Source organism: Episyrphus balteatus, chromosome 3 (genome assembly GCF_945859705.1).
Source record: "Episyrphus balteatus chromosome 3, idEpiBalt1.1, whole genome shotgun sequence".
In the NCBI taxonomy this organism is placed as follows: domain Eukaryota; kingdom Metazoa; phylum Arthropoda; class Insecta; order Diptera; family Syrphidae; genus Episyrphus; species Episyrphus balteatus.
In genome coordinates, this window is record NC_079136.1 from 120,100,087 (window position 1) to 120,111,867 (window position 11,781).

The 11,781-nt window shown below is 32.2% G+C and overlaps 1 protein-coding gene across 2 annotated transcripts; it reads left to right on the top strand.

The window, feature by feature from the left end:
* The first annotated feature begins 249 nt into the window (after positions 1 to 249).
* LOC129916598 (venom dipeptidyl peptidase 4) lies at positions 250 to 11,350 on the top strand. Of its 2 annotated transcripts, XM_055996628.1 has the most exons (10): positions 250 to 393; positions 510 to 757; positions 7,686 to 7,780; positions 7,842 to 7,969; positions 8,033 to 8,600; positions 9,159 to 9,367; positions 9,463 to 9,661; positions 9,725 to 10,277; positions 10,933 to 11,144; positions 11,217 to 11,350. In XM_055996628.1, the coding sequence occupies exons 2-10, from the start codon at positions 592 to 594 to the stop codon at positions 11,313 to 11,315; spliced, it is 2,229 nt and encodes a 742-aa protein (XP_055852603.1). In that variant the 5' UTR covers positions 250 to 393; positions 510 to 591; the 3' UTR covers positions 11,316 to 11,350. The 2 variants fall into 2 exon arrangements, with proteins under 2 accessions (XP_055852603.1, XP_055852602.1); XM_055996627.1 differs by having other exon boundaries at positions 250 to 757.
* The last annotated feature ends 431 nt before the right edge of the window (positions 11,351 to 11,781 follow it).

Sequence of the window (11,781 nt, forward strand, 5' to 3'; positions counted from 1 at the left end):
TCCTAAAAGCAGTTATGAGTCTAAAAGTACCCAGTTTTTATCATCATTTCCTAAAAAAAAAAAAAAACCGGCAAATCTTTTGAATGTATGCAAATTTATGAATAAAAAGATTATTAAAATTCATGACACACATAATGAGTCGTCGTGCGCCCCCCGTCTAATATTTTGTATTGTGTAAATCTGCCGACTTGACTTGAGATCCATGAATTTGTCAAACACCCAAACAGTTTATCTGAGTCATTCGAGATCGTCAGAGGTGTTTAATTTATTTGACAAACGGCCCGTACAAAACACACTAACTTAGGCTCGCTAGCTCGATTAAGTTTCGTTAATTTAAAATTCCCAAATCCTAGATAATCTATCTACATATTATGCTCTTGAAATAACAAACAAGTAAACAAATAACTTTTATTTTATTCGCTCTTCCAACGGTTGATTGATCGACGTATCTTTAAGCTACTTTGAAAGAGAAAGCCCCTTTTTTTGCTTTGATATTTCTTTTTATGTAGGTAATTTCAAACTTTGCTAAAAGTTCAGTGTGCCTTTGGGCATTGTCAGTGTAGCAAGTGGAAAATATTGGTGATTATAAGAATGTACAACAATCTTTGTAGATTTACCCTTCTTTTGGGTTTTCTATCGACTCTTGTTTTGGGAGCAACGATAGTTAAAAAAGATCCAAACAAAGAACCATGGGGTCTTATGGAAGCTATGAGTGCTACAAAAATGTTAAGGGGATTCAATGGAACTTGGATAACAGGTATGAATCTTTTAAGCTTGAAGAGAGACAAAATCTTACATAATAAAGCTTGTTTTGGAGAATTTTAAGGGTTATAAAAACATATGTGAAAAAGTTGTTATACGTCTAACAATCATCTTGAGGCAATTAAAGATCTTTATAACATTTTTAATTGAAGGTTTTACTTGAACTTTACAATTATTTGTGTTCTTTTGAGATTTATCATTTTCATATACTTGAAAATTTCCAGATTTGGAGAAAGATAAACTTTAATCTTTAATGACTCGCTGATATTTCTAGCAAACTAGTAAATTAATCTTTATCCGATGTATGGGATTTTTTTTTTAAGTGTTTGACAAGTTAGTCGGTGTTTTATGATAAGTGATAAGATTAATAATTAAATGATTGTAAATATTAACCGGTAAATGTGGGACAAGTTAAGTTATCGACACGATTTATTGAATTATGATTTGAAATATTATTGATAAAAGTGCAAGATTAAAGGAGTCTATAGTCTTGACATTTTTTGCAAATACGTTTAATAATTTTTATTGAATATTACCGTAATTTAACGAAGAATTCATTTAGGATTTTATTTACAAAATACGAGTCGAGTATCTACATCTATTGGGGACAAACCACTTAACTTTGAATATCTTCTTGTATCTTTTTTTATAGGTACTACAGCCTCAATTACTGAAGCTATTTTCTCAAACTTGGTAGTTATGAGTTCTATAACCAAAAAGAAAAGGATATAACCAAAAAGAAAATGGCTCTAACGTTTTTGAAATAGACAAATGCAAAGATTAAGGGTACCTACCTATGAAGGGAAAAATCAAGTTGATCGCAGCAGATGAACGGAAGTAAGAAGGGAGAGGGAACAAAGGGGTTGGGGTGGAAAAATGTTTTTTTCTTAAAAGATTTCTGACAAAAGTACCCCTCTTTTTAAAATAAAAATTATTTATAAAAGTTGAAGATTTTTTAGATTGTGCAACTTTGATTTGTATCATTGTACCTATATTCTCAAAAATATTGAGAACAATATAAAAAAATTGTTTGGTTTTTTATTTGTATCTTTAAAAAACATTTTTGACTTGATGTTGGCCTGAATTTTGTTGAACGAAAAATGTTTATTGTCGGATTTTTACATTTGTTTTTTTGAAAACAATTTATCTACCTATTTTTCATCAAAATAAAATGCACGTCTGGCTCGCACGAACTTGCTCTTAGAGTTAAAGTTGCTTAAATTTTTAAGACTTTTTATATAGAAATTTGGAAAAAAATAAAATAAAATTAATTCTTTAAAAAAATAAAATAAAATCTGAAATCAAATTGCCCTCCAAAACAAGTATGCAGTTTTGATTGATATATTAACATGCATTTTTAGAAAAAAAAATTTTCAAAATCGTTAGAGCCGTTTTTTAAAAAAACTAATTTTTTATAAATAATTTTTTGGAAAAAAAGTTTTAAAATAAAATTGGTATGCCATTTTGTAGAAATCACTAATCAACATCTAAAAACAAAATTTCAAAAAAATTCAATGTCCCGTTTTCGAAAATTTTCAAATTTTTTTTTAAAATCCAAAAATTAATTTTTTGGAAATTTTATTTTTGGTTTATATTTAAATTATATAAATGCTTCTTCACAAAAAGTTTCGATGAAATCGAATAAGCAGTTTCGGAGATAATCGGATTTAAAAAAAGAAGGTTCAGTGGCAGCTACCGTTAATAATGATTTTCAAACAAAAATTTTTTCATTAGAAGATAGACTTTAGCTTAAAACTAACATTTAAATTTTTTAAACTAAATCGTTGGAGCCGTTTTCGAGATATTTCAATTTTACTAAAATCGGTATATGACAAGTACCGTTAATTTTGGTCCAAAAAAATTAATTCCAAAAACCCCTCTGGAGAGTCGCCAAATAACGCCACATACCAAGTTTGACATTAACGGTCCATCCGTTTAGGCTTATGAAGACAGACTGACAGACAGACAGACAGACGGACTTCCGGGACCCACTTTTTTGGCATTGTCTACCATCGTAACAGTGGCGGATCCAGGATTTTTTTCTGGGGGGGCACAAGGGACGGATTGGCAAAATCAGCCAATCGCCTTGTCGCCATGTCGCCTTGTCGCCATGTCGCCTTGTCGCCATGTCGCCTTGTCGCAATGTCGCCTTGTCGCCATGTCGCCTTGTCGCCATGTCGCCTTGTCGCCATTTCGCCCTGTCGCCATGTCGCCTTGTCGCCATGTCGCCTTGTCGAAATGTCACCATGTCGCCTTGTCACCATGTCGCCTTGTCGCCATGTTGCCATGTCGCCATGTCTTCTTGTCGCCTTGTCGCCTTGTCCCTTTGTCGCCTTGTCGCCTTGTCCCTTTGTCGCCATGTCGCTTTGTCGCCATGTCGCCATGTCGCCATGTCGATATGTCGCCTTGTCGCCATGTCGCCATGTCGCCTTGTCGCCATGTCGCCATGTCGCCTTGGGGCCATGTCGCCTTGTCGCCATGTCGCCTTGTCGCCTTGTCGCCTTGTCGCCATGTCGCCTTGTCGCCATGTCGCCATGTCGCCATGTCGCCTTGTCGCCATGTCGCCTTGTCGCCAAGTCGCCTTGTCGCCAATTAATTTGCTGCCAGGGAACTTTTTATAGAACGTTTAAGTCCCTACAAGAAAACATCTTGCTAATTTGAAAATATTGAATTTTCAGTGAATTAGAAAATTTTGAAATTGAAAATTGATTTTTTAATTTTTTTCTCGATTTAAATCGTGAATAACTTCTTTAGAACTCAATTTAGGGAAAATTACTCTGAGACCTTTTTTGTAGAGAATTAAATTTCCTATAAGAATCTGTCGTGGTTTTATTTTTCTATTCACTTATTTGCTCATCACAAAATTCCAAAGTGAAACAGTCAAATTGAAAAAAACACTTCGATTTAAAAAGCTTAATTACTCGAATACGGCTCGTCTGACGAAAATTTTCAATCAGATTTTTTTTGTAGGAAATTTAATTTTTTATAAGAAAAAATGAACAGACATTTTTTTTACTTTGATCGTCTAGCAGTTCTGTTGTAAAACATCATATCATGTATAAAAATAAAAAAAACCGATGATAGACCTCTTAAAATTTTTTTAACGGCTCAAATTTTCACCAAATTTTTTTTTCATCATCCTGAACAAGATTTTCGAAGTAACTTTCAAAAAAAAAATATTTTTTTTTTTTGGCCCAGTCTAATATACAATTATTTTTTTTTTTAGAATACCATTCGTACCTTGGTTGTTGATGTCCATAGGTATCAAAATTTTTCACCAAAATCACTTTGAAGTAAAAAAAAAACACTTAGAAAATTGAAAAAAAATTTCGTGTTTAGTTATTCGTTTATTTATTTGTGAGGTGGTAAAGAAATGCAACAAACAATAAAATTCGCATTTCCAGCCAGAAATAGACAAGAGTTTCACTCAAGTACTTTCTGTAATTATTCATATAATTTAACAACTCTATTAATTTGATTTGCTTAAAGTATGAACCAGTTCTGGGGGGAGGCACGTGCCCCCGTGCCCCCCCTCCTGGATCCGCCGTTGCATCGTAATGTCATGGAAAAATGTTATCTCAACTTTTTTTTTTTTTGTACGAATGCATAACTTGATATATAGTACCTACCTATATCGCAAGTAAAAATTATTGTGGTGTGAAAATTTCAATACAACTTCTTTTTGACTAAGATTTTTTCAATTCAATCAAAACTTTCAGATCAAGATAAACTCTTGAATAGACAAAATGTGCAAAATTAATATTTTTAAACATAATGTTGTATGAACCTACATAAGTCTAAAAGTTTACTTAGCCATAAATTAAACAAGAGTGTAAATTTAAACACAAATAAAAATGTATAAATGTCAGTACCTAAAAGACATTTGCTTTTTTTTTTTTGCTCTCCGCAAGATGCAAACAATCTCATGAAAAATTATTAATAAATAGATTTTGTTTTTAAATAAATTAATAATAAAACATGACAACATACTTAAAAACTTGTTTAAGAATAGATTACTTTATTTTGATAAAAGCAAATTTTTAATTGTTTAATTTAGCTGAAATGCCTTCAGTTTACCTTTTCTTAAACTCTTAAATAAATTTCTAGACATGAAACTTATGCCTTTGACAATTATCTGCTAAGTATTCGTTGGCAAATTTCTTTCGAATATATTTGTACAATAATATCGGTATAAACCACGTGGGTTATATTTTGTTTGTTAAACTCTATTTGCTAATTTTAAATTTTAAAGCTATTCAAACACACGCAAGATGAATGAGACAAACATGAGATATTTTATCAGCTGCTCACACTATGACGTTTACAATTATTATATGGTATCTTTACATTTTACCAGAAATACATACTCGGATATCTTCAAATTTTATTTTGACAGAACTTTAGAAGAGAAAGAAATAACCAATAAATTTGCCCAAGATCTGGGTTAGAATTGGCTAAGGTTATATTTGAAAGTTAACACTTGGGAGTGATATTGCACAATTTTGTTGCTGCCTTATGGGCTGTATAAAAAGTGCAATGTGAATGTCAACTATCAAATATCACCTTAGCCGATTCGGTCTCTGATTTTGACAGAGTTTGAACAGAACGAAAGTATTAGAAGCAATGTAGAGTAGAACATGGATTTTTTTTCACTCAATCCACTTACCTTCATCTTTTTAAAAATTGTCCAAAAATGAATCTTTTTCTATTAATGTCTCTTTTTGCTCTTTTATCAAATTATGTATTCTACATCATTTTATTTTTAATCTTTATTTTGTGTTGTTGTTTTATTATGCGTTAATGTATAACTAACACGGCTACTTTTTGCAAAAAGTTAAAAAGTGAAAATTTTTAAACTCATTTTGTGACAGTTTTTCCGACCACAAAATTAAAAATAATGATGCAGAAAGCTTATTTTTTTTTTTGATTTAAAAACAAATAGCGCTAGAAAGAAATAAAAAAATTTCCTTTTGTAAATATCAAACTTTTTCACTTTTTAGGTCATTGTAGTTAAGGTTTACATTAAAAATTTCAGCGAATTTCTCTAAATATTTGTTGAAAAATAGTGATTAAAAAAAAAGTACATAGGTATACCATCAATATTCAATTGCTTGAAAAATTTCGAAAAACTGAAATTACGAAAAATTTATTCAAAGAATTCAAAACTTCTTTTTTTGTGTTTTATTTCACAAATTCCGACTTATTACGAAAGGTAATTATGGAGCTAAGAGGGAACAGATCAATATATCGTCGTTGGTCGGTCCAATGGTAAAACTAACTAACTACTTTTGAAATCGTGTGTACTAAGTGAGTTTTGCACCATGCATAATTTTGGCTTTGTTGTGGTCGTATCTATTAAAGCAATACGTTCCACAATTTATTTCAGACTCAAAAATATATTTAATAATGTTTTCCTTCTTCAGCTGGTTTTCAGCTTAAATGAGTAAAAAAAAAAACAATACGTTCCACAAAAACTTTAACAAATACCTCTGGTAGTTGCATGAGATTGGTTGCTTTGTGGAATGTTATTCCACTTGAATTGCAATCCACGAAGCAAAGTATGGAACATATTTTTCTTGACTTTGACATCCTTCCAATAAATCTTGTAACAAGTTAAAAAAGCTGAATTCCATTTTCAATAAATACGTTCCACAATTGTTTTCACTCGCTAGGTATTTCTGATTTAACGATACAAGAATAATTATTGTGGGACGCATTTATTTATAATTGACTTGAACATTTTCTGTAATGCAACTTTAAATAACTAATTAAATTTTTTACTTAATTACAGATAATGTGGAAGCATTAAAAAATTCATTATATGAATGTATCTCTGTCATAGATGACTCGTTGTATAGGCTTTGTGTTGCACGAGGAACTACATCAACATCCAGGAATATATACAGACAACTTAATCTGAAACTTGGTGAAGGAAACTATTTTAGAGAAGAGTTTACAGTTTCTGAAATGAGCTTGATCTTCAAGATCAGAACGGAAATGGTCGATTTGAATTATAGACCACATAGAACAGACTTAAACCCTGTATGTTCCCTTTGCAACCTTGGTCAAAACGAAGATGTTTTGCATTTTTTAGCACTCTGTCCAATATTACAGGAAATCCGAAGGCTCTATTTTTGTTCTAGTTTTCTTTCCCAAGAGGAATGTGTCGGTGTACTAAACGGAGATCGTGGCTGGAAGCCTCTTATACGCTATGTCTCACACGCAAGAAAGTATCGAAACGAGTGTTTGAATTTGTTTTGAGTTGTAACAAGATGTTAAAGTAATTGTATCATCTCCTTTTTTTTTTCGTTTTAGCCAAACTAAAAGCCCTTTAAATTAGAAAAAAAAAAAAAAAAAAAAAATGAGAAATATGCAGTTCTTCTTCCTATTTTTTTTGCTTTTTTTTCTCACTTATAAATTATTATCTGTTTTAGCTAAACTAAAAGCCCACCACCAATATATTTCTTTTTTCTTAATTTTTTTGTTTTGACTAAACTAAAAGTTACACTTTAAATTGAACATGAACATACAACTACCTGTTATTGCTTTTGTATACTATATATATATCAAAATGTACTTTTATGATGGGCATTATTCCGTATGGTTCAAAGTTTCTTTTTTTTTGTTTTGACTAAACTAAAAGTCACATTATGATGAAAATAATAATTAAAAAAAAAAAATTTTTTTTTTCTTTTCTTTAATATTTATATTTACATATTTTTAACTATGAAACTTTATTTTGTGAAATATTATCTCTTTTTACTCAAATATTGTATTTTTTTTGTTTAATTAGTTTTTTTTTTCCGGCAGACGGCTTATTAAGCCATGCTTTGTATTTCTTTTATTATGAAATATTGTACTTATAAGAAAATTTGAAAAAATAAAGAACTTATCTATCTATCTATCTATCTATCTAATTACAGATAACGAGCTCTATTACACAGCGGCTGATAGATCAATTCACACCTATAATGCTGCAAATCAAACCGACCAGGTTTTTGCCCATGATGATTTTTTTGTAAATATATCCTTAAGTAGTGTTTTACATTCAAATTATCTCAACTTTATTACTTTTATAGCAAAAATATTTAGATGGAACATTTACGCTATCACCGGAAAACGATAAAATTCTCGTTCGTTTCGAATTGGAACAAGTATTTCGTCATTCGTACATTGCCAAATATGATGTTTACGACACTGAAACTAAGTTTGTTTTAAGACCTTTAAACCTTTAGTCAACATTTTAAACATTCTCTTTATTTTCTTCTAGAATAATAAGTCACGTCCATGAAGGCAAAAAACTTCAACATTGCGTTTGGTCACCGAAGAAAGCACGTTTATCATTCGTTTACGAAAACAACGTTTATGTTCGATTTGAAAATGATGTCGAGGCTCAAATTACCACCGAAGGTATTACAGGTGAAATATACAATGGTGTACCGGATTGGGTGTATGAAGAAGAAGTCCTTAGCAGTGCTAGTGCCATGTGGTGGTCACCCGATGGAAATATGTTAGCTATTGGTTTCTTCAATGATACCGAAGTCCAGACTTTCAAATATACCCTTTATGGTGATAATCAGTATCCTCAGGAAATGGATTTGAAGTATCCCAAGGCGGGAACACCAAATCCTGTTGTGGCTGTTAAGGTATTTGATTTTTCAAATTCCAAATTCGATGCACCTAGCATTATTGAGGCTCCAACAAAGATTGTGAGCAAAGATCATATTTTACAAAATGTTGAATGGAGTGGCAACAATGAGACTTTAATAACTTGGTTGAACCGAAGACAGAATGTTGCTTCAATTCAATTGTGCTCAACTCAGGGAAAGTGCAAGGAGGTAAGTTTATTGAGAAGGGACCTTGTCCAAGGTCTAGAGACCTTGATCTAGACCTAGACCTAGACCTAGACCTAGACCTAGACCTAGACCTAGACCTAGACCTAGACCTAGACCTAGACCTAGACCTAGACCTAGACCTAGACCTAGACCTAGACCTAGACCTAGACCTAGACCTAGACCTAGACCTAGACCTAGACCTAGACCTAGACCTAGACCTAGACCTAGACCTAGACCTAGACCTAGACCTAGACCTAGACCTAGACCTAGACCTAGACCTAGACCTAGACCTAGACCTAGACCTAGACCTAGACCTAGACCTAGACCTAGACCTAGACCTAGACCTAGACCTAGACCTAGACCTAGACCTAGACCTAGACCTAGACCTAGACCTAGACCTAGACCTAGACCTAGACCTAGACCTAGACCTAGACCTAGACCTAGACCTAGACCTAGACCTAGACCTAGACCTAGACCTAGACCTAGACCTAGACCTAGACCTAGACCTAGACCTAGACCTAGACCTAGACCTAGACCTTGACTTAAAAACTTTTATTTAAGATTACTCGCATAGAAGAGCCCAAAGGATGGATTTCCATTGGAAAACCTCTTTGCTTGAAAAATGGACGCAATTGCTTATTCACCTACTGGATCGGTAATTGGTATCAAATTTGGAATCTAGATTTGGAAACAGGCAAAAACATTTGGGAATCACGAGGAGACTTCACCGTAACAGCTCTGTATGGATATGATGAAGTCAATAAAAATATGTAAGCAAATGAAGCCTTCATTCAAAAGTTCTGAAACTTTCTTAAAAGCTTTGAAATCTTGAAGATGAAAATTAATGTTTTTCTACACTTTACAGATATTACCAAGCCACTTTACCAGGTGATCCATCTCAACATCATGTCTTCCGTGATGACAAGTGTCTTTCTTGTGAAATAATTGATGAAGATGGAGATAAATGCCGACAAGCTTCGGCATCATTCAGCAAAGGATACACTTATTACGCTTTGGTATGCAGCGGTCCTAATCCTGCTTATGCGAACTTATACGACACAAAGGTTAGCAACACATTTCTAACATAGTTTCAAATATTTCAATTAAATTTTAAATCCAACATTTAGACCAATACAAAAATCATAACCTGGCAAGACAACAGCGAATTCCGAAAAATGTTAGAAGGTAAACTTCGCCCTCAGGTCAAATTCCTAAATGTTACTCTTGGCGATGGATTCACTGGCTATGCTAAGCTCTATTTGCCTCCAGGTCTTAACTGGGATAGACCAATTTTAAACAAGAAACATCCTATGATTGTTAATGTCTATGGTGGCCCTAACTCAGTTAGGGTAACAAATTCATTTACAGTAGGTCTTGAAGGATATATGACTACAAACAAAGATGTTGTTTATGCTATTATTGATGGACGTGGAACGGGTAATAAGGGCAAAGATCTGCTTTTCAGTGTTAATAATAATTTGGGTGAACATGAAGTCGAAGATCAAATAGCTGTTGCTGAATATCTTCAGAAGAATTTGAAATTTGTTAGCAATAATAGAACAGCTATGTGGGGCTGGAGTTATGGTGGATATATGACAGCAAAAACAATTGAAGCTGATGATAATAATGTATTTCAGTGTGGAATATCAGTGGCACCAGTGACTTCATGGATATACTATGGTGAATAAATTTGAGTTTCTTACCATACGAGGGGAATATAGGTATCACTTTGGGAAAAAATTTATTTAAGCGACTAAAGAAGAATGACTTCTAGAATGATTTTTTTTTTTAATAATTTTAGTCTTGAAAGAGTTTTGAGGTTTTTAGTTTTATATTCACCACATAGACACATAAGAGGTGAATAAAACAGCATAAACGTCAAAAATTTATAGATATGGCAATCGAATGTGGATCAATTGCTGTATAGATCTGACTCAAGACCTGTCAAAGATTGTGCAAGAAATTTATACAAATTGAGACTACTTCAGTTAGAATTCGAAGCAATATTTTAAAGTTTGACACATGTGAGGTGAATATAGACGAAATAAATGTCAAAAATTGATTTGGTGATCTAATTCAACGCAATTGACACATGAATTGAAACGCTATTAACTTTATTGACATAATTACTGATAAATGTGTGACAATTTGTGACAGATTGTTTTATTTCTGACAGTTGACTGTCGAGGTGAATAAAGACAAAAAATGAAACTACCCCATTCGGCTGAACTTTAATGCACTTTTCCAATCATAATTTCCCAAAGTGGTTCTTTCCCAAATTTGAGAGGTTTTGAAATCGCCTGCTAATTTCTTGCAAACATTTTTCTTAATTTAGATACCATTTACACTGAGCGATTTATGGGCCTACCCACAGAAAATGACAACTTGCGAAACTATAAGTTAAGCGATGCTTTTGAACATTTGGACAATTTCAGGACTCATGAATTCTTGCTGATTCATGGCTCTGGTGATGACAATGTTCATTACCAGCAAGGTTTGATGTTAGCTAAAGTTTTGCAACATAATGACATTCTCTTTAGCCAGATGGTAAGTTAAATAAAACAAAAAAGCATTTACAAGGTACCTATTTCAATTTTAATTTTTTTTTTTTATTTTCAGACATATCCTGATGAAGATCATTCAATTGGAAATTATTCACCTCATTTGTATCACACTATTGATACATTCTTCACAAATTGTCTTGACCTCAAAGGATAAACCAATAAAATGTGTTCAAACTCTCTCTCTCTCTCTCTCTCTCTCTAAAAAAGACCAAAACAAAAACAACTTCATCATGTATCTTACCATAAAGTATTGAAATGTTAACATTTTGTACAAAGAAAAGAAACCACAAATAAATTTCTTGTATCTTCAAAAAGTTACGAGTATACAAAATAAAATCATTTAATTGAATTCTAGGAATATACTGATTGTTGCATATTTTACATAAACAAAAACATACATAAATATACACCTTCATAAAAAAAATTTCTGAAGTTTCTGAAATTCTATTGTAAATTCTTTGATGGGTAAATTGATTATGAGGCAGAATAATTTTGGGAAAAGAGAAAATTGAAAATTTTTAAATTGTAGTTGGTTAAATTTTACCTTTTCATACTTCAATAAAGGTGTAATTTATTAAAATCATTTTTTAATTAAAAAAAAAGTAAACATCTTCTTTCAG

Coding starts and splice junctions, on each gene's coding strand:
- LOC129916598 (XM_055996627.1), top strand. CDS start 592: ATGTACAACAATCTTTGTAGATTTACCCTTCTTTTGGGTTTTCTATCG. Junction 7,781..7,841: donor TTGCCCATGATGATTTTTTT/GTAAATATATCC, acceptor TTACTTTTATAG/CAAAAATATTTAGATGGAAC. Junction 11,145..11,216: donor ACATTCTCTTTAGCCAGATG/GTAAGTTAAATA, acceptor TTTTATTTTCAG/ACATATCCTGATGAAGATCA.